Raw genomic sequence first — 23,971 nt, 5'->3', positions numbered from 1 at the left:
GAAAATTATTATTTAGTAAAAGGTATAGTACCTCCCAAATGTTTTTGTTCACAGATTTGTAAATTTCTGAAAGAATGAAATGTCGACTAATTTGCAGTCATATAGATGAGTGTGCTGTAATCCCAAACAACTGTTATATGAGAGTAGCAAATATGGGAATTTCTTCCTACATCGTTTCTGAAATCTTAATTAGCATCTTTCTTCCAGATGCTGGTGATGTGTTAGTGATTACAAACTGCTTTTACTTGAAAATAAAATAATCATTTTTTTAATCTGGAAGTAGTTAATAAGTAGGTATAAACAAAGACATTCCTAATGGACTGTTTTAATTTAGTTGGATTAATTACCCTGAAACACCATTTTCTTTCTTTCTTTCTTTCTTTCTTTCTTTCTTTCTTTCTTTCTTTCTTTCTTTCTTTCTTTCTTTCTTTCTTTCTTTCTTTCTTTCTTTCTTTCTTTCTTTCTCTTTCTTTCTCTTTCTCTTTCTTTCTTTCTTTCTTTCTTTCTTTCTTTCTTTCTTTCTTTCTTTCTTTCTTTCTTTCTTCCTTCCTTCCTTCCTTCCTTCCTTCCTTCCTTCCTTCCTTCCTTTTTCCTTTTTCCTTTTTTTTTGGAGAAAGGGACGGAACCAGTGGAAAGATTAGATGTAAACCACATTCTTAAAATCCTGGCCTAATTCAGAAAGGTGAAAAACCCACAATACTCAGAAAAATCATAGACTTGGGGAAAGTCTTGAGCATTCTTTTGTCCAGTCTCCTGCATTCCCTGAATTTTTCTTTAAAGACAAGGAGAAGTTCACTTTCTTGATAGGAACTTGGGTCTCTCTTCAGATTGTTATTACCAAGATCCTAACAGTTCAACCAAGATCTTTCCTCCTTTGATTAATATCATTAGTTGTAGTTCTGCTTTTTAAAGAGTGAGATATATCTACTCAGATACTGGAGGAAGAGATACAAATAATGGGTAACTTTTCAGTTATTTGATTAATGCTGTTATGTCTGTCTTCAGGGTTCCTCTTTTCATGTAAAACATAGTTGGTGCCTTCAACCTGTTCCTGTAGGATTTGTTTTCCATATCCCAGACAATATTAAATTATATATTCTACCTATATTCTATGTCACATGCCACAGTTTTCAGCATAAGAAAATGAAAACATTATTTCCATCTTTTAAAAAAATCATGTTTTCATTTAACACAGTCTAAAATTTTACATTAGCCTTTTTTGTGGCATATGCACTGGCTCGTGTACAGTTTATGATTAGTTGTAATATCACAGTAAGAAGGCAGGATTATAAATAGATGCACACTACCATCATCCTCTTTAACCCATTCTCCATACTTACAGGACAAATGAGAAAACTAATGCCAAAAAGTCAGCTGTGTGCACTGCAAAAAATATAATAATAATTTGGGTTCACTTCTTGTCCTGATCCACATTTGTGCTAGTACAACATACAGCTTAAAAATACATTTTCAGTATTAGTACATTTATATGTCTGTGCTTGAAAAATATTGGAATAATTCCCGAGTTTTATTTTAAAAGCTCCATGATTGCTTCTCTTGAAAAGAATGTAATATACTTGCAAGCGCTGCATAGTATGTGTTTGGTTCTATAGGATAGAGAACAGATATATAGTGAACTAACTTCTCTGCTTACGTAATTTCAGCAGCAACTGTTTAAAGTGGTGCATTTGTTTTAGCTACTGAATACAGGAGAGAACTTTTAAAAAAATTATTCTTTTATTTTTTTCACCATAATAACCTGAAGCAGTTGTACTGCTGCCAAATCATGGAGATGAGCTGCCTTAAAACTGAATGTGGTAATGGCTGTTATGAATTAGTAAAATTATTGAAAAATTGCCCTGTGTGTTTTGATTGGCAGTTTCTGCATTGGTTTAAGAATTCTTGCTATCTGAAGGAGTTTTTCAGCACAGTTTTCAATTTTGTTTTACAGAATAACAAATGCTTCCCTTTCCATATATTTCTGCGTGCGCTTTTTAATATAAAAAAAATCAAGCTAGCAACTCTGTGCTTCATTGCACTAAATCATAAAAAATAATATGGACAAGCCACAGTACAAAATTTTCTTCAGACTTGGATAAGAAAGGACATTTTCTCTTAGTGACAGTGACATTTATGCTAGCCTGTTTCAAAAATAACTCCTTGGTAAAGCTTGTCTATGTTACTTGTATAAGTCAGTGCAATGAAGCACAGGGGAATACTTTCATTTTAATTTCCATTTCACTAGTTACATCAGAGATTGTACTACATACACTTTTCCCCCTTTGTTTCTCCCAGCTGTGATGTCTGAAAGATGAACTATTTTTAAAAGTTAATAATGAAAACTGAGGTTTAGGTCAGGTATTAAAACAATGTATTCTCTTACCAGGTCTCTTTGCTGATATGCCTTCTTTTCTGACAAGTAATACTCTTTCAGTTATCCTGGATCTGTGTTCAAAATTTACCCAGCATGCTTTTTAGTAAGAAAATGTGTGTTTTGTTTAAAAGAATTGTGCACAGATGCAGTATCTAAGATGATGTAATTACAACAGCAACAATAACAATATATTACTACTAAATGCAAATTTGATACCTGCTCTCCCTGATCCTTGTTTGGTATGTTTTTAAACTGATTTGCATGTGCATTTGGAAACAACATGTGAACATATGACAAAAACATACAGTTCGACAAAAACATGGGTCATCTTCTAAGAGTCAAACCTTTTGCTCAACTGAGTTTTGCAGTGCAATATGTTTTGTCCAGGGCACTTTCAGATATGTGGAATCCCAGAATTTCCCATACTAGATTTTGCCCTACACAGATGGAGGGCACCCATGGTGGATAAGGGTGAGCTTCTTCATTCTGATGTTGCCCTTTGATTCCCCTTGTAAATTCTCCAGTACAGAAGAGCTTTCTGCCTCCCAAGTTAATCTGTGCTGCATACTGGTAGGGAGTGACTCCTAAAGAATCTGCAAAATCTTTTTTCTTCCATTTTTTAAAATTAATCCTATGAATTAGCACAGAACAAAACTGCTCATCTTCTTCATACTAAGCCTCAGCTATGTGACAGTGTTTGTCTTGTCCCTCCTTAATCTTCTCTTGCTTGTGCCCAAAGTCAGTGTAGGTAGCGGTATCTGAAAGCATCACTGCAAATGATGAGAGCCAGTGGTTAAAGGACCAGGCTAAAAAGTAGGAGACCATGAGTTCAAGTTCTGCCTTAGGCATGAAAGCCATCTGGGTGACCTTGGGCCAGCCATTCTCTCTCAGCCAAATCCACCTCACAGGATTGTTGTGGGGAAAATAAGAGTAGGAAGATGTGTTGGAAAAGTTCGCCATTTTCAGTTATTTATAAAATTAATAAAAATGGGATATAAACAAATGCAGTTTGCCCAATAATTGCTTCATGAATATACCCTACCACATCAAATTTAATTGGGGTTTTAAGTATACAGGGTCAATTTAATATTTTTAATTTGGTTTTTTAACTTTTGTATGGTGGATTTTTTAATTTCCTGTAAACCGCCCTGAGTCCTCAGGGAATAGGGCGGTATATAAATGTAACTAAATAAATAAATAAATAAATAAATAAATTACATAATGTTAGCTTGAGGCAATTTTACTAATCTGCCCTTTCCTGCACTTTGGGCAAATGCTTCTTACCAAATTTCCTTTAAAAAAAAACAATATTTTTGACAATCTAGCAATTCTGATTAAGAGACACTTTCAATTCTTCTAGTAGGATGTGTTCATTTCATTCTAACCATATATCATTGCAGTTACCAGGCATCTTAAAGTTTTCAATCAAGTAAGATTTTGTTTGTTTTGCTATGATAAAATAATAAATAATCATGTGCATTATACTTTTTACTGTTCCTCACTTCTCTCACTTTTCAAATGTTTCTAATTCATAAAACCCGTGATATTTTTGAGTTATTTTTCACACACATTGCTGTCTAGTTTTAAAACAGTAAAACCCAACATGCACAATCAATCCCTATAGCATTGTATACAAAGTGCAGAAAGAGAAATGGAGAAAGAAATGTTATATCTAAAATAATAAATATTTCTTTCTCCATTTCTCTTTCTGCACTTTGTATACAATGCTATAGGGATTGATTGTGCATGTTGGGTTTTACTGTTTTAAAACTAGACAGCAATGTGTGTGAAAAATAACTCAAAAATATCACGGGCTTTATGAATTAGAAACATTTGAAAAGCGAGAGAAGTAAAGTGAGGAACAGTAAAAAGTATAATGCACATATCTGTAGAATTCTTTATTATGAGATATAGTGATGGCCACTAATGTCAATAGTTTTAAGAGAAGATTGGATAAGTATTATTGAGGTCATGTTTATCTGGGACATTGAGTCTTGAACTCTCAATGAAACTTTCAGACTGAGAGTGTTTTACCTCCACATTTCTTTTGCAAGGGAACTATCTCCATATTTTGCTTTTGAGCAACCCAGAGGCATCTTGTTGACCATTATGAGGTGGAAAAATGTTGGACTGAGATTACCTTTGGCCTGACTAAGCAAGGTTATGCATGTATTCTTATATAAAACTTGGCATAGCATCAGTAGGCGAATGGTAGGGCAGATCTATTTGAAGTTTATCTGAAATTAGAAATGTTAATATTTTTTGGAGTGCAACAGAGGTGAGCGTATATCATTTTTCTTTGTCTTGACACTGTCCTGCATCAACAGAGGGATACTGTCAAGACAACAAGAAGTGATTGTACTGCTTTACACCACACTGATGAGACCACATTTGGAATACTGTGTCAAGTTCTGGTCACCATGATATATAAAAGATGTTGAGACCTGGAAAATGTACAGAGAACAACAACAAGGATGATTAAAGAGGCTGAAACGTACAATGAGTGGTTGAGGGAGCTAAGTATATCTGTTGAAGAGAAGGATTAGGGTATACCTGACAGTTGTCTGCCAGTACTTGAGGGGAATTGACTTATTTGCTAAGAAATTAGAGGACAGGAACAAGAAGTAATGGGTGGAAGCTTGTTACAGAGAAATCCAGCCTAGAAGAAAGGAGAAATTTTCTGACAGTGAGAACAATTAATCAATAGAACAGCTTGCGTCCTGGAGTTGTGGGTGCTCCATCACTGGAGGTTTTCAAAAATAGATTGAACAAACATTTGATTGGGATGGTTTAAGGCTCCTGCTTTGAGCGGGGGGGTTGGACTAGAAGTTCTCCATCGTCCCTTCCAGTCCTGTGATTGTACAGTAACACCTTATAGCTGGAGATTTGGATGGGAATTGCTGCAGTTTAAAAGGCAGCTTTTGAGTGGGGAAAAAAAAAGGACAGCAAAAGGTCACATAAGACAGCTTTGCTTAGGATTGTCAAGTCCCATCTGCTTGTCTTCTCTCCACAGGGCAGAATTCATTGGATTATTGTACACTCAAAAGTTCAGCAAACCACTTGTACTTTTCATTGCAAGAAAATGCCTTTTAGGTATTTGGGGCTTGTTGGGACTTTGAGACTGTCATGCTACAGGGGTTTATACCCTTGGGTGCTTGACAGATAGAGACGTACTGTTCAGAGCTGTCACATTACCCCCAAAATGGAAGGAAAAGATTGGAGACAATATAATTTCTTCTGACTATTTCAGATAAAGTAAAATTGTTTGATGATTAGATGTGTGGAATATAGTGCCTTTATGTCTACTTGAGCTAATTTCTTTAGCTTCTTTCAAAGATCATTGCTCCCCTTTGGCTGCTCCAAAGCAAAGGTCACTTTCTAGAAAACTTTATCACTGAAAAAAGACTTAACATCAAACTGGAGAGGGGTTGTTATATGAGAATAAAACTTGTAGGTAACCGTAGAGCACCACTGTGAATTAATGCAGGATTAGAAACCCACTACCAGGATTTAAAAATATTATTAGGCAAAAAGCTGAATAACTTACTGCCATAAGCATTTTCAGCAGAAGTGCAAAGCTAGTAGTTTCTTTGAAGACAACAAGAGTACATGTAGACATTTTAATACAGGAAAAACTAAATTGTAGGCACAAATAAATATTCACATCATATTTTGATGACAGTGGTTCCTTAACTTAAAATATCATTTACTAATCTATTTATTTACTTATTGGTTTTATATGTTCATTCATGACTGGGCATCTAACAATATTACAAATAATAAAAACATAATATGCAAAAACACGTAACAGCCAAAGACCGGGGGAAAAACAAAAATTGCACATTCTGCCTAGCCATTACACACTCTGAGGCTGTGGGCCTGAACGTCGAACCAGGTTTTCAAAGCCTAGCAGAGTCAGGCCCTATCAGATCTCCAAACGAATGATATTCCAAGGGAAGGTGGTACAACAGAAATGGCTGTCCTCCTAGGTCCTGCCAACAGTATTCGTAGCAGATAGGATAGGGTGGGTAGAGACAACCAGGGAAAAATAATCCCTGGTAATAGCACTGTAAATAATCTGGCCCAAACCACAAAGGGCTTTAAAGGTAAATACCAACACCTTGAATTGTACCCAGAAGCATACTGGTAGCCAACACAACTTATAGAGAAGTGTGTCGCTTAAGCCAAATGACAGGCACCCCTAACTGCCTGCGCATTCTGCACTGGTGAAACTTCTGAATGCCCTTTAAAGACAGCCCCACGTAGAGTGCATTGCAGTCATCCAGTCGGGAGATCACTAGAGCATGAGTGAATATTGAGGAGGACCTCCCCATCCAGGAACAGGCGCAATTGATGCACAACCCATAGCCGTGCCAAGGCTGCCCCTTGAGCATGAGCACAAGACCAGGAAGATCTCCAGATCGTGCACTAATTCTGTCTGAGGCAGTGTAACACCATTCAGAACCAAAGATGGATGGTCCCGTCAGCTTTCGCAGATACAGCGGACAGGAAACAGATCAGGAGGTGAGCTAATTCTCATCTACATTAGCGATCTTGAAAGTCTGAAAATACATCTCTTATGCCATTTTACAGTTTGATAGGTTAGGGAGGATCCTTTCTGAATTTCTTTCTCTGCCCATTGTGTAGCTGTGAATTCCTCCCCACCCCCAATCTGATTGTTCCTTAGGCAGCATCTCTTCCCCAAATCTCCCAAGGTCATTCTTACATACATTACAGGTTCCTAGAACTGTCCAAAATCCAGAACTACTCAGTTTCCTAGGGTTGCAGGGTTAGGCTACAACCAGTTGTGCCCCATCCAGACCCTCACAGCTTCCAGGCATTGAGACAAAACCTCTGGTCTACAGCATTACTCAGATGACTTGGGGCAGAGATAGAAAGCTTGATAACCGTGCTCAAAGGACAATGTTCCACCTTTTTTGAAATGTTGGCTTAGATAAGCTTTATAGGAAAAATCTTTACAAACTTGAAATATACTGCGAAGCTTAGACTAATAATAACATTTATAACCCTTAAAGTACACTGCTTTTTTTGAAGATTTGGATAGTTAGCCCATTTTTGCTGTACTATACAGAGGCTGCAGTACAGTTTACTCCAGCCTGGCATCCCTCAGCTATGTTAGAATTATGATTCCCGGAATGCTTAACCAGAACTCTGTGGGCTGGCTATAATAGGAAAGATTAAGTATTCTTATCAGACATTAACTATTTATAATGTGTGAGATTGTGGTGGTAGTTAAATTGCATAAATCAAGCTAGCCAGTTTAGCTTAAGTCCAAAGAACAATGAGCAAATTCTGTTAGCACAATACAGCTTCTTTGTTACTCTTGCAACTCCTTGCAGCCCTAAACTTCTGCTTTCAGGATAACTTGTGGTGCAGTGCCTTTAATTAAAACTTGGCAGCAACTATTGGAATTCTGTTGCTCCATCCATTGCACAAACAAGAATGTATCCTGCTTTTTTAAGGGACTTTCTGGATCCAAGCTATTGTATATATTTAATAAGCTGCAGTGTAAAGACATTCTTACTTGAGTGAGACTAGTATCATCAAAATAAGCATCTGGTTTCTGCTGTATCTAAGTTCCTTGGACCAAAAAACAGGTTTATACCCTTCAGCCAGCACTGGAGGTTATCAAGAGTAATTGGAATATTGCAGTATTAACATTAGTTGTGGTACATTTGTGTATAACTAAGCGAATGAGGTTGATTTTATACTGAATGCTCCCTTCAGACAAATTAAATGGGAAATCATTCTGTGTCCTGAAGCAAAAGCTTAATCCAAATCATATGAGGCGGCTCTCATTCTGAAAACAGAGTTTTGAATCAAAGTCTATTGTGATTAAATTTGCATTTGGAATTCATAAGAGTTTTTCCTATGATTCCGTTGGGTAGAATCTGTTCTGCATAATTATTAGAAAACCTCAGAGGGAGTCAAAATATTGGGTATAATTTACACTTATGGTGGGGAGAAATAAGGCAAGAATATTGACAAAATAAAATTAAATGATCCGTCCTGGTAATAGGATAAGTAATTTGCATATGCTACTATTCCCGGTATTGCAGTCTGCTACAAACACTATAAACTTTGTAAAACGGTATTCAGTTTTCAGATTAGTTTTACTGGTAATTTTGTCCTGAGTTAACAAAACTTACCTAACTTGAACTTAATTTTGGATGCTTGTGATATTTAGATGGTTACCAAGAACAACAAATACTATCAATGATATGCTGCAAAATGTTTAAGAATTGGCTCTGTCAGCTCTATTGCTGCTAACTGCAGAACAGCTGATTGGTGCACTAGGTCTCAAGGCTCAACATTTGCCTCAATTAGCTCACAAAATTCCAGAAAAAGTAACAATTGGCTCTTGCAAGCTGGTGAAAGCTGACTCCAGCACACTATTGACCAATATTATATGCATATGTTGTTCCAATTCCATTTTATTCTGCCAAAATATCATGCTAGAAAATTAGATTTATCTCCATTTAATTGGAGTGAGCAATGTGCAATCCTTCAAATGTTGAATTCCAGTTCATGTCAGCATTTGCCAATGTGTCCATTGGTGAAAGATAATGGCAGCTGCAATCCCTACCAGAGAATATTCATAACAACTTTGAGATAGTATGGGGCAGATATACGTCCAGATGTTACTGATTTATAACTTCAGCATTCTTCAATACCATTAATATGGCTGGGATTGCCATTTAACAACATTTGAAGGACCGCAGTTTTCCATTCTTGCATTTACAGTCTCTTGGATATTGACAGGAAAAATGAGATCTAAACATAATAATTAATTAATTATGAACTAAATATAAAAGCTGCTTTGGAATCGAAATGAAAATGATGCACTAGCAAAGTGCTAAAAGTTAATTAAGATGATTGGTACTATCTCTGAAAGAATCTGCTGGGGGAAAAAAAACTATTACCAAACCTTGTACATATTCACTTGAAAATCCAATGTTTCCAGTAGAGGTTATTCACCATTATTTCCTGAAATTAATAAGGAGAAACAATATTTTAATTGGCACAAGTCAGAGGTATTGCTAAATTTAAATTTTCCACATTATAATTATAATTCCTCTTTAAAAATGTATTGTGATCACTCTGTTGAGAATGCTTAAATGTCAGTGTTTCATTTTTAAACCAATATGAAAAATACACATTTAAGAGAATTTTGCTTTAAAGCATATGGTCTGTATTTGTACAAAAAAGTTTCAAAGTTTACATAATAGCTTTGTGTATTTTATTTTTTATTTGTGACTGTTTTGTATTTTATTAATTCAGTTATTTTTTTTCTCAAATTCATATCAAGAATTAAACCATAATCATATTATATTTTAAACCATAAACCATAGTCATATTATATTTTATTGATTTTATCATGTCTGAGGTTGCTTAAACCATAGTCATATTATATTTTATTGATTTTATCATGTCAGAGGTCATCCAAATAGAAACTTAAGAATTGTTGAAAAATTTTGAACAAGCTATAGATGTTGGGCAGTTGCTTAAATTAAGCCTATTTGGTCCACTAGAATTCAGATTTGTGTCTATAATCCTATCATACAGAGAAAAAAGTTCTTAACATGAAAACTACTATATTCTACTATATAATAATAAGTTAAAATTCAAGTCTACAGGAATTGAGCATTCTGGTTCACAAGATGTTCGAACAATAAAGAAGTGAGTAATATTATTGTGCACTAACAAAAATTTCCCTGAAAATTGACAAATGAGAGGAGAAGCTGTGATGGATACTACATCATTCCAATCCATGTCATATATATATATATGTATATATATATATATATCCTCTTGTCTTTCTTTTCACAGAATTCCCCCAGCCTTGCCTATTTTTTTTCCTCAAACACATTTTATCTATGGGAATAAATGGCAGCTATTCATTTATATATATATAAAAAGAGAGAGATAAAATCAGACAGGGTGACTCTCTAGCATTGTATACAGTTTTGGGTGTTGTCCTTTAAGATGGCTATAAATGCATTAGAACGTTTACATCGTATAAACACAGGTTTGAGGAATTACATAGAAGAGAGGTTTATCCAGGAGGACTAGGGAGCAGTCTAAAAAGATACCAGCACATTTTACATGGAAGAAGGCAAGCACCTGCTTCGTCTTTGGTATAAATAGCAAAACTAAATCTCCCTTTTAAGAACACATGTCAGATAAACATTAAAAGAAATTACCAATGAGAGCCCAAGTTACTCTGATACCAATAATCAAAAGGATGCAAGTCCACTGTTTTTCATTGGTTTTAATGTGCCTGAAGCCTTTAGCCTGCCAATGGATATACTTAATAATGTATTTATGCAATCAGTTAGAAGTCATTTTCTTTCATAACAGAACAAATCTAATCAGTAATTGAAATGAAATCATATTAAATATGTCATGGATGGATTTGAGATGAATTCTTGAGTTAAAGTATTAGGGTCAGATTGGATTACCCACCCACCCCCCCACCCCCCAGAAAATGACAGACCTTTAGGTGACAAATTGATTATGGATAAGTGCAGGATTTCATTGGTCTTTCTGTTAAAATTCAGGAAAATGAAAAGAATTGCCCTAGCTGTTGAGAACCATTTGGAATACAATCTGTTCTATCCTGCTAGAATAAAGAGATGAAATAATGAGAAAATAGGATAGAATACTGGGTTTATATCTCTCCTTATAGCCTGACATTCATTTCAGTCCCAGGTATAACTGTCTAAAATTATAAGAATTAAAATATATTCTGCAAAAATTATTTACTTCTTTTAAAATGTTCTTAGTGTGCCCAGACCCAAAGACATTGGGCAGCTTATATGATATAAATCAGAGGTCTCCAACCTTTTGGACACCAGGGACCGGTTCTATAGAGAGAGGTTTTTTCGCGGACCGGAGGGTGCATGGTTTTGGGTGCTGCCTGCATGTCGCAGATGGGGCTTTGCTTGTTGTGCAGACCGGTTGCTGGCATGTCATGGTCCGGTACTGGTCCATGGTCTGGGGCTTGGGGAACCCGGATGTAAATAACTGTTCTTTTTTCTCTCCGTTCTCTGTATACAGAGAGTTATTTAAGAATTCTTTTAATGGCAAGCTAGGTTTTTAAAGTCAAGGAAATACAATCCACAGGCAGTGAACATATATGCTGAACTGGAACGCTTCAGCGTAAAAAATTCAAGACTTAAAAACAAATACAGAGTATTCTTCTTTAGGGGGAGATTGAGGTTGAACTAATTATATCCTAACAGCTTGTGGTTGACGTGTATTTGTTTATATGGCCATTTGTAAAAAATATGCCTATTCTCCTAGCATCTGGAAAGTTCATAATATTTAAAATACATAGCTCTTGTTGGGTTAAAATGTTGATGCCATTTTGATGTTGCTTGGAAAATAGAGTAATTATGTTTAGAGCATTTGGTTTATGAAAAAGCACAAATCAGGAAGATACTTGATTGCAAACATTTGATCTGTCCTGAAGAATTAATAGAGGGGAGAAAAATAATAAACTGGCACTCTTTCTCCCTATGGAAACTCTTTGCTATGCTTGTCTTAAATATCCCAGGAATTTAAAAGAGAATCTTATTATTTATTTGTTTGTTTGAATTTATTGGTAGCTCAACTTCTTGAATTCTGGGCAGTGCACAATATTAGAAAAAAACATAAAAAATAGCCAAAACATTAAATCAGACAGGTAGCCCAGACTAAAATGATCTAAAAAAAGTTTGCTTTTTAAAAAGGCATAATGCTTATTTTTTTAAAAAAGGGATAATCCTTATAATAGCACCATGATCAGTAAAGGCATAGATCTTATGAGCCAACTAATTAATTAAGCTATTATAGGGATATTTTTCCTATTTCTCCTGCCAGTTAGATTTATTTATGAGTAATCTATTCTGATTTTTTTATTAAGAGCTCTTGATGACTTCCAGATCCCACTGGAATAATATGATATTATGGAAAATATATGTCAATCAAATTGAATGAATTTATAACCTGTTTAATATGATTGAAAATATCTTTTAATATTTATTTATGTCTTTAATTTCTTAGCATTTTAAGATAAATCAATTCCACACCATTGTAGTAAAAATGTTCTTCATTCTTCCTGCACCTATTTGCAGCTACTCTTTATGTCATTATTTTATACATTGTTTTGGGGATTTACATATCTCTTTTCTGCCTCTTAAAATGACATAGATTTAGTTTTTTAATGTATCATGCATGTTAGAATCAGTTTTGTTCTCCTTTTTTGTTTTGTTTTTTTGTTTGTGTGCTGTTTGGTATCATTTGACCTGATTTTCTTGGCGGCCTTGAACCTTTTAATGAAATAACAGCTTTGCTGTTGACATATACTGCTCTAAACAACTTGGAACCAGAGCATGTGATATCTGGTTACATTAGGGGGGAAAAACTGCAGTAATTTGCAGGAAACCCTTCTTTTTGTAGTACCCATCGTTTGGAATTTGTTCCTCCTTGAAACAAATGGGGCACCTACAATTGCCTCTTTCAGTCATCTGTTGACCATTGGATGAATATTTCCCTTTGGTCTTTGTCTTTGCCTGTGTTTTTAACAAACATGTTTTTAAATTGTTTTGATTTATAATTTTTATTTTTATATTTCAAATTATTTTATGGAAAACTCTTTTAAATGGAAATGTGTATAGATGGGCCAAATAAATGGGTAACTTTAGGCCAGCATTCCCTCTCCCTCGGATCCCCTCTGCCCTCCAGATGTGCAGGGTTCCAATTCCCAGAATTCTAGTCCACGACAACTGAAAGAATCTTAACAAGCAGTCATCTTCACTTTAAATCTTCAGCGCCTACATTGATGTAATTAAAGTTCTTCCTTAGCAAATTGCACTGGATATAGGGTACCTGTTGCCCAATTTTCCTAATTACTAGAAAACTGTTGCAATAGAAAATAAAATTGGTGTGGCTTCCCCTCCTCACCCTAAAAATGTGAGAAATGCAGTCCATTTAAAAACAATGTATAACACAAATGAATAATGAAAGTTTCAGCTTTGGATGCTTCAAGACGTCTCAAATGATAGGCTACAGGAACTGCTGCTGCCAATACAAATAGCTGCCACTGAACAGTTCAGTAAATGACTCTTTCTCACAACAGGATGCTGAATATGCCCAAGTCTAAAAATGCATTGAGCAACCATGTATATATCACATACACATCGGATATGCAATATTGGTGATTTTTTTTATTTTTTTTCTCTTTACCATCAGTAGCATCATAACTGTCTGAAAACAGACATAAAAGAGCTTCTGCCCCTGCCCACTCCTTCCTATCTCCTACAGCACTGTCATTGCACTTTACTGTTTATTGGCAAAAAGCATTATGCTAGATAGTGGCTTTGTCATATCGGATTTGCAGCAGGTAATGGGCTGAGACCACCATACTGATGTTGAATTGCTTATTTGAAAGGTGCCTCAAGCATACCAGGTGATAAGAGAGGATCCTTGCTGAAACTCTGTGTCATGTGCCAGAGGTGCCAAAGTGAAAAGTGTGTGCATAAAATTTGCTTTGCCACTTGATTCTTCTCCTTCCAGCTAAGAAGATGTAGACAGACTTGCTGCCTGACAGGACAATATGTTGTTGTCATACCAGATGTTGCAGTTGTGCCCTATTCTTAATTGATGACCTAAAAGATTTTGTCTCAATTTGATAGGAAAGGTCTTGGGGGGATATTTCCTAAATAAACTGAATTAACCTTCCATAGAAGTCAAGGAACTGCATCAGTCTTGATTTGTGTGTTTTAAAAATAGTGGATAGTTCTCATTTTTCGTTTTGTTTTTATCCCATTGGTCTAAAACATCTTATTTGAACAATAGTTTTGTTTTTTTAAAGAATAATCCTAAATGTTTGACCTGGATATAAAGGAACATTAGAAATCCTGATACATACATACATATTTATTTTAATTCTTATTTGTATCCTGTAGCAAGAAAAATAAAGTATTTGAAAATATATTCCAGAGTATTATAATATGTAATATGTCTGTGTGACTATCAAGAAGTTATTGTAGATTGTGTTTCATTTCATCTCCTTTTATTTATGTACTTATGTATTTTTAAAACTTTTAATATTTATTGTATTTTTTACGAAGGCAATTCGGAAATAAACCTTCATTTGGTTATCAATGACAGACACATTAGAAAACTACAACATTACCTTACCTTTTGACATAATTGCCATTCAAATTAAGGCACTTGTCATAATGTGTTCCAAGATTTGAAATCGAAATCTGGGCTATAGGAGGAGTGATCAAAAACATCCCAATGGAACTGCTTCAAAAGTTCTTGGGTGCATCTAGCAGTATGTGGGCGAGCATTATCGTGAACCAACACCACACCAGAAGTGGTGCCATAGAAAATCCCGCCAAATGTGAAGATGCCAAAGGAGTACTGCTAGTGAAGTTCATGGAACATGGTTCAACCATCAATTCAGAAGTCTACTGTGAAACGTTATGAAAACTCACATCCATAACAAGCGTCAGAGCAGGCTGATTTCCGGTGTGTTGGTTCACGATAATGCTCGCCCGCACAGCACTAGACAAACCCAAGAACTTTAGAAGCAGTTCCGTTGGGATGTTTTTGATCCCACGCCCCCATAGCCCAGATTTCGTGCCTAGCAACTACTACTAAGGAATTTCAAACCTTGTAAGACATTATGACAAGTGCCTCAATTTGAATGGTGATTATGTCAAAAAGTAATGTAATGTTGTAGTTTTCTAATGTGTATAATAAAAATTCTGTCTCTGCGAGTGTCTGTCATTGATAACCAAATGGAGGTTTATTTCCGAATTGCCCTTGTATAATTTGCTTGTATGTTTACAGTGACAAATAATGTTATGTTTGCCAAAACAAAGGATCTCTATTGTAAATTCCAGAAGCTTATTCCTTACAAAATACTAATGAGCAATTATATGTCTCCTAGTATTATATGATATTAATGATATTAGTTAAAATATTGTTTCCAATTCTTAGCAACCACACTAAATATATACATATATATAGTACATCATATGTTATCCAGGTACTCCCACTAAATTGTGATTTAGTCTTTATTTTTTTCATCATCCACTTTCATCAGGTTTGTGCTTGACTGGCAAACAATACAGTAGTCCTCAACTGACAACCACAATTAGAACTGAAAAAATTGTTGTTAAGCAGTGCAATCGTTAAGTGAGGCAAGATTGAACCAGATTTTATGACACTTTTAGCTACAGTTGTTAAGCATATCATCACAATTGTTAAGTGAGACATCATAGCTCCCCATTGACTTTGCTTGTTGCAAGCCAGTTGGAAAGCTCACAAATCACAATCATGTGACCAGAGAACCAACATAAATATGAGCCAATTGCCAAGTGCTAGAATTAAAATTATGTGAACACAGAAGTGGTGCAATAGTCATAATTTTGATGATGAGTCAAAAGTAACTCAATGTACCAAAGTATTCATCTTATCTTATAGTTTGGTGTGGCTTGTTTGAGGGCTTCCCTATGTTGTTTGAGCATTGCATGTGCTTGTGCTCAGAAGACCAGCAAAGGATTTTAAGTTGTACCTTTGAAAACCATGGCTAATTCAGCACTGTTATGATTAAGGGTTGTGGTTTGCACAGCTCTACTTAATATATAATTCCAACTTTGTATACATATCTTGCCCATTAGAATTATGCTTTGTGTTCTGATTCTTTGTGCTATTTGATTTCTTTTTGGTTTCTTTCTGCACATTCAGTCCTCCCAACCTGGTGTTTTCCAGATATGTTGAGCTTCAATTTATCATGGGACTTAAAATCTAATATACCCGAGGGATGCTACTTTGGAGAAGATTGTTTTAGATAGTAAATGCTTCATTTTGTATGCTCAGATAAATTCATTTTGCAATTCTGCTTTTTCTTACATTGTAAATGTTATTTATCTCTTTGTCTTATTGTTAATTCTTTTCCTCTAATTCTTTCTTAGTAAAAAATATTATCTTTTAAAAGTTGTCCTTGATCTATGCCATCAGAGTTCCAATTGGTAATTATAAGAGTTTATTATAGGAATGCATTTCTTTTGTAGGCTGTAGTACTTGTACTGATTAAGCTTTTGTGATTTTGACAAGAAAGGCATATGCAAAGTCTTTGAATTCACAAGTTCTCTGTTATGGAAACTGACAGATCAGATGTCACTAGCATAGTTGTTTCTAAGTCAGGTTGGAAGCTGCCATTGTTCATGTATGTTAAAACTTGTATTAAAGGATGTGAAGCCTTGTGTGTGACCGAGCCATGAACTTTAAAGTTTAATGTATAACTTTTTCTTTTACAAAAGAAGAATATGTGGATCTTTGGAATAAGAGATAGGTCATGGCACGGATTAGTTGTATGTGAATGTGTGGCTTCTGTTCTGGCATTTGAAATATTTCAGATAAACAACAGAGTTTTATATCCTATATTGTATCTGATAAAGCACCTATAAACCACTCTGAGAAATCAATAGCAGCAGGTATTCTTCAGGTATTGTAAATTTAAGTTATCAACATAATAATAGAATAACAGCATATAACTTTCCCCTGGTTCTTTATTTTCGCTCACCATCTCTCCCACCACCCCACTTAACTGTAGATTTCTGAGGCATAGAATGAGGATATTTGTGGAGGAGCATGCCATATTTATTTATCAAACTTTTAAAACCGCCCATTTTCCTCTCAAAGGAACTCTGCAAAATATATTAGTCCCATAGCGGGTTGATGAGAACAGGAGTGTGAGACAACTTGCATACTCATTTTCTCTCACTTCTTTCTCCTTTCCTCCTTCACACATCATTTGTGCGTTTTTGGTAGTTAGGTTTCAATGAGGGGCAACCAAATGTAAACAAACTGCCTTAGTGTGCCAGTCTTGTCATTTTTTTTACTTTTTTATAGTTTATAACTAAGAACTTGGAAGATCACATTGTTGGAATATCTTTTTTTTTTCAGAACCCTGCTTCTTCCTTTTGGTTGCTGGACATTGCTAATATTGAACTAGAAACCTTCAGTTATGGTTGCAAATTGTAAGGGGTGATACTGGTCAGGCAGAAATATGTGATTCTCACACCATAGAAAACCATTTTGTAAACAAACGATAGCAGAAACCTTCAAGGCCAGGAAACAAGTAGACATAAACAAATAGAATCAAAAAGGGAAGAAATCCAAAATTCAAGCCTCGATACCAGTATATGCATATAGGACAAAATTTCTCGGTGTTGTTAAATAGGCAGCATCTTCTAAGTATGACTATAATTTTTTTACAATCTACTCATTCTGAGTCTGTTTGGAATTGCTGAAATTAATTGCTCTATCTGCTATGAAACCTTGATACAGATGCTCCATACTGTCAGTATAGAACATGATTTTGGTTGTGTAGTACTCAGACTCTTGGGTGGCCCTAGTAATTCAAGCTGGCCACTGAATTTTCCTTGTTAGAAAGTACTATTCAAGGGTTCCTAATTTGTTCTGGAGTAACTGTTATGCTATGTTCTTTCTCAGACTCTGTAAGTTAAAATGATTTCCAAATGACCTCTCCAAACATTGTTTTGATAATCTTATCAAGATGCATCCAAATACAGCCCAGATCAAAGGGAATGTGACAGATTTTATCAATAGGATACTTAGTGGACATCTTTCATTGGCCTGTTGCCAGATCATCCTACCTGTCCCTCTCCAACAACAAACAGGCTACTCTAATTACTGATGCCAGACAGTGTGTGGAAAATTCCAAACCTTTGCTGTTCTTATTGCTCACAGTGCAGGCCTGAACATGAACTCTTACCATTCGTTGTCTTTCTCCACAGAAGCCCTAAGTATCAGTTCTGTTGCATCATCTACTGCGGTCCTTTAGTAAAACAAGCAACTTCCTGGGATAGGCACACAAAGAGAAGCTATTTGGAAATCATTACTAAGTATTGGTGGAGTAGTCAAAATTCCCAGGCCCCATTATCACTCCAACACAAGTTAGAAAAATAGGCATCCAAGGCCAGGTCTACTAGGCCACTTAGTTTTCAAACAAACTCTTTCTCTATTACAACCAGTTACAATTGTAGGAAAGGAAACTTACCAGATTGATGTCAGACCAGACAGGAAACATGACCAGATGAATTAATTCTTATTTTAAAGCTACATTTGTCTATGCAATTATTTATTTATTAGATTCCCCCCCCACCTTTAGTACTTTATAAGTAACTCAAGGCAGTGAACGTACATAATACTCCTTCCTTTTCTTATTTTTTCCACAACAACAACCTTGTGAGATGGGTTGGACTGGCTCCCTCTTTGCCTCTTCTTGCAAGGTCTTCACAGTGTTCAACCCTTCTTCACAAATTTCTACCCCTCTTGTCTTACCAAACTATATCTTATTGTCTCTTTGCTCTCCTCTCCTCTCTCTCTTTCGTTCCTGTCTCTTGTCACTACATTTCTATTCCTTCCTTGTCACCTCTTTTCTCTCATCTCCACTCAGGGGTTCTTCCACCCTGTTTCTCTTCTACCTTCTTCACACTCTGAGAACAAGAGTGACTGCAAACTGTAATCTCTAGCCTAACTAATCTTAAAACAACTGATCCACAATTTCTTCCTGTATCCCCAAGTGTTGTTATCAGTCACAAAAAGAAAAGAAAACCTACTCAGGACAACCCTGTCACCTAGGGCAGCAGTCCCCCATTTTTGCAGCTTGGCAGCCCAGCTGGGGAACCGGGCCGCGCAAGGAGCAGACCAGCACGTGCACAGTTCGACTGGTGTGAGCAGCGAGCCAGCATGCTTGCATAAACGTGGACAGCTCAACTTGCGCAAGTTGAGCTGCATGCTTGTGCACACCGACCTGCCGCTCTTGCGGCCTGATTCTGAATAGGTCAGGGCCTGGTAGTGGGCCATGGCCTGGGGGTTCGGGACCTCTAACCTAGGGCTATATTTAGCTGTAATGCAAATGAGAGCATACCTAAACAATTTAAGCTAAAAAATAGAAGCCTTTCAAAATGATAATTATTGTGTACTTTGTGTTGCTTAAAATGAATAACTGGAGCATACTTTCTTAATGTAGTACCCTTCAGATATTTCAGAATCAAAAGATTTGATGCGCCAATATTAAGAAACCTGGGCATTTTTGTAGTATTTCTATAATTCAAACTGAAAGTCAAATTTGTAATTAATATTGAATTTGAAAAAAGTTAGTTTTGTAGAATACATTTCATTCATTCATTCATTCAATCAATCAATCAATAACTGTACCTGACTCAAAACAGCCCTTTATACTGACTTAAACATGTTTTTTTTTATTTCTAATGGTCTACCATTATGTTGTATGGCAATATAGCACAGATTTTTTTATGTAAAAATTACATAAAGTCTGGCCTCTGCCTTTGTGGCATTTAAGTTGGTATTTTGTAAGCTGTTCTGAGTTGAGGAAACGGAGTGAGAGAAAATATATGGAAATAGAAGCAATGAGAAAACACAAAAACTCCAATTGTTTATATAATTTGTCTAAACTAATTAATATTACTGTGGGATGTGGTCCTCTTAATGTGTTGTTTGCATTCTTACAATATAATCACTCTATTTTTCACTGTACATGGCTGGCAAGATTTTTTTCAAGTTAAATTAATGAAAACATGCTGCTCGTCTTCACAATATGTATTTTCTCATTTGAGGCTTAATTTTAACTTACACTACAGCTTTATTTTCTGTGCAGTTAAAAAACAGAATGAAAATTCATTCCACTATGTAAACCTAGTGAAAAGTACTTTATTAGCCTTGCATTTCACATAATGTCATTTCTTGCTCTGTTTTTCCCTCAGTTTCCATTGCAAGACGTGTACAAGATCCCTTAGCTGAGCTAGTAAAAATTGACCCCAAACACATTGGAATTGGAATGTACCAGGTAAGGCAGTGTAAAGCATTTTAGTCTAAAGACTCTTGGACTAGTCTTTAGTTCAATATGATATGAAATAGAATTGAGACAGTGCTTGGCAATTGTCAGCTATATGTCGTTTTAAAAGTTTCATGGAATAGTAATATTTATAAATTGTTGTATATTTTTTTTTCTAGAGTTAAATATGAGGACGGAGGCTTAGGGTTGCAGCCAGATTTATTGCCTATTAAAAACATCAAATCAGGCATCTAACCTGATCTGCATATCTTCCTATCTTTTACATAGGTGCAATGATCATTTTGATTTTTTTAATGGAAAATGCTGTAAGATTTACAGTTCAGACAATTGGCCTATGCCCTCTTTTGCAGTTTTTTCATCTAATATTTGTAGAAGTACTTACTGTACTTTATGTACTTTGCATTAATTAAATGGCAAATTAATTCATTAATTAAATGGAAAGTTTCTAGATTGTATATCTAAAAGATAGATAGATAGATAGATAGATAGATAGATAGATAGATAGATAGATAGATAGATAGATAGATATCTGGCTAACTGTATAGTTGCATGGTGCACACACACACACACACACACACACACACACACACACACACACACACTAGATAAATAGATAGATATCCACTGATTTTTTTAATTGGATGTTGAAAATTATATGTGTCATGGTTCCGATAAATGAAACCCATTAAAGAACTTCAAGGCAAAAATTCTTCCTTAAAGAACATTTTATTCAGGAAACAAAGTATCGGCACTACATAGTTGAACCCAAAACTAAATTCCCTTCCCCCAGATAAAGAGTAAGAAGTTGCAATTCCCACCCCCATGAAGCAGTCATAAATTACATTCTCCAATTAGCCTGAAGCGGGGCTCCCGCTGCAGCTCCTTAGCCCGCCAAAACATTATCGGTTTGTGTCCTTGAGTTCCCATGAAGCTGCATTATTGTTATGGTTAGTTGAGTTCAAGCATTTACCCCATCCCCCCTTCTACATCTGATTTCTAAACAGCAGAAAAAGCAAGCTGTAAGCAGAGTAAAAATGGCTGCAATTTCCCTCAGTTGTCAGAGCGGGAACATTCATTGTCACAGCATTGACAATATGTGCCATAGGTATATATAATATAAAGCCACTGAGAATGGTTTATAAGATGGTAGCTATATAAATGTTTTAAGTAAATAAATGCATAAATAAAATATGTGCAAATGCAATGTATTTGACAGAATATTGAACTGAAAAATGTTTTTTTAAAAATAAAATTGCACATTTTTTCTTTTGAATATGCTCCTGAATATGATGACATTGCATGTGTTATTCAGAAATAACAAATCCATGGTGATCCTTCAGAGCAAGGGAGTTACATAGTCAGTGGATCTACATCAAAGATTGAATGAATATTGTTATTACAGTCACTGACCAGAATTACAAACCAAAACACATTAAAAATAAAGTAAAAGCCAGGTAAAATATTTCAATTAGCAGTGGGTTTATCAGTAAATAATAAAAGTCCCCCTGGTTGTGCTTGAGCCTTAGCTGAATATAATTTCAGTGCTGGTGGGATATGCTCTGTTATTCTGGTGAAGTGGAAAGATTGAATTGCAGCTGCTGTTTTTTGAACATTTTTGCATAACAATAATTTTGGTGTGTACTTTGTTTGGTTCAGCTATGGAAAACCATTCCAAAATAATTAAAAGTTTTCATTTGTTCAGTACTTTGGCCATTTATTTTTCATGTTTAGGTCTCTTTAAAAAGACCGGGAACTTAGTTTTACTACAGCACTTGATTTCAAGTGCTTCCTCAGAGCAGTTAATTGGCCAGACCATTCAGAGCTTTAACTCCCAGAATTTCCCAGCCAGGGTGCTGGCTGCGGAATTCTGGGAATTGAACTCCACACATCTTAAAGTTGACAAGGTTGATAAACACTGCTCTAAAGTGTTCCTCCCACACAGATGCAGGTAAGAGGAGGGGAAGTGAAAGGGATTTGTTAATAGGGTGGGAAGCTATGAGACGTCAGAAGATAATGGGGTTTCTGGCGTGAGATGTTATTGTTCAGTTCTATCAGGAAGCCCTAATGAATTCTCTTTTCTTGCTTTGTAATAAACATTCAATCACACCAGAGCTGAGAGAATGAGACTTGCCTCCCAAGTTTTTCTCTCTTACTCAACATCTGGGTGGAGAATCCTGGCTAGAGTAACTGAATCAATCAGGGGAATGTCTGCAGAAGGGAATTCCTAATTCTCTTTAACGGTAGAAGAATGGAATTGCAATGCTGCATTAAACAGAAGCAGCTGAGAAATTTGTTCATTGAGTTGCTGAATCCATCTAGCATGGACGAACCCTAGCTCTAGATCCATTCCAAAACTGGAGCAGATTCTACTTCCAGAAAGCCATTGTTGAATGCTTTTATAACTAATGCTTTTATAGCTAATACAGTCACTTAGTCACTATCAAGTTGATTGTCAATGAAATTTTCTGTACAAGAGTAATTAAATTCCATTGAAATTAAAGTGTAATCAATCAGGGAAGACCTTGAGCCAACCCAGTGGGAAAATTTACCAGGCAAATCGCTACTGATAGATCCATTCAGTAGACATAAAGTTTTGTGATGAACACTGTCCCTTCTAATATCCTTTTGAATTTTTAGATTGCTAAGTTTGTAAGGGGGGGGGGGATGCAACTAATTCTGAAGGGGGTTGATGGGACTGAGTAAAAAGCATCTTATCGTTTGCCCTTTGCATTTAGATCACCAGAAACTTTTACATAAATAGAGGAATTATTAATCACAAGTCTACTAATGTATGGTTCAAATTTGGTCCACAAGTAATAGAGCATTATTAAATTTTAGCAGCACAGATATTTCATAGCACTCCTATGGATAACGTGTTGAAATGAAATAAATTTTTTGATGTAGGCATGATGACAAGTGTGCCTTGTGGTTTATCTTTAATCCTCCAGTGACAAAACGGAATAAATAATAGCTTTAGGTAACCCAAATTGCTTGCTTGTCAAAAGTTTTTAAATAAAGCATAACCCTAGAAGATATGTAAGATGCATGCTCAGTGATGTAAAGGAATTGTGAACCAACAGAGCATTCAGCACAATGACACTTTCGGAGACAAATTGTTGAACTTGTGTATCAAAGGAGTGATTATCCTTGGGCACAGAACAAATCTAAAAAGAAAAGGATTAAGTGATTGTGATCTTTCTTCCCCTAAATATAGTTCGTATTTTTTGTTTTCAACAGAAACGTTTAAGGGCAAGTGAAGAAGGAAGACTTGTATAAATCTGGGGTAGAAGCAAAAATTCTAGTTCTAGTTGATAGTTGTAGTTTGGTTCCAAACTTTTCATTTCCAATTTTAATGAGAATTACATAAATTTCACTTGATCCAATGTAGGAGACTCGTGGAATAGGAGAGTGGGTATTCTGCCATTCATGGTGATCTAAAAAAAAGGCCAGTGATGTGTGTGGCACAGAGTTTATTACAATAAAGCTACTTAATTAAAATGGAAAGGAAAAGCATTATGGTGCTTTTTATGCCATCTATGTAACATGAGTAAGAATATCCACTATTTTAAAGGTGCTGCAGTAGATTTTATTGTCAGGCCATGCATAAACAAAGTATACATTTTTTTAGCAATACATTCCTTCATGTTCTCTATACTAGATCTTTTCTCCTT

At 35.6% G+C, this 23,971-nt stretch overlaps 1 protein-coding gene across 1 annotated transcript in view; it reads left to right on the top strand.

Moving 5' to 3' along the window:
• Positions 1-23,971, top strand: part of SRBD1 (S1 RNA binding domain 1) — a 164,826-nt gene that overhangs the window by 61,099 nt on the left and 79,756 nt on the right. The window contains exon 16 of the mRNA XM_081315106.1: positions 20,209-20,291. Within this exon, the coding sequence (XP_081171232.1) occupies positions 20,209-20,291 (83 nt within the window). The remainder of the gene's footprint in view (positions 1-20,208; positions 20,292-23,971) is intronic.

The sequence above is a fragment of the Vipera berus genome (assembly GCF_964194415.1).
Source record: "Vipera berus genome assembly, chromosome: 1".
NCBI classification, from domain to species: Eukaryota; Metazoa; Chordata; class Lepidosauria; order Squamata; family Viperidae; genus Vipera; species Vipera berus.
This window is presented reverse-complemented; position numbering and strand designations above follow the sequence as displayed.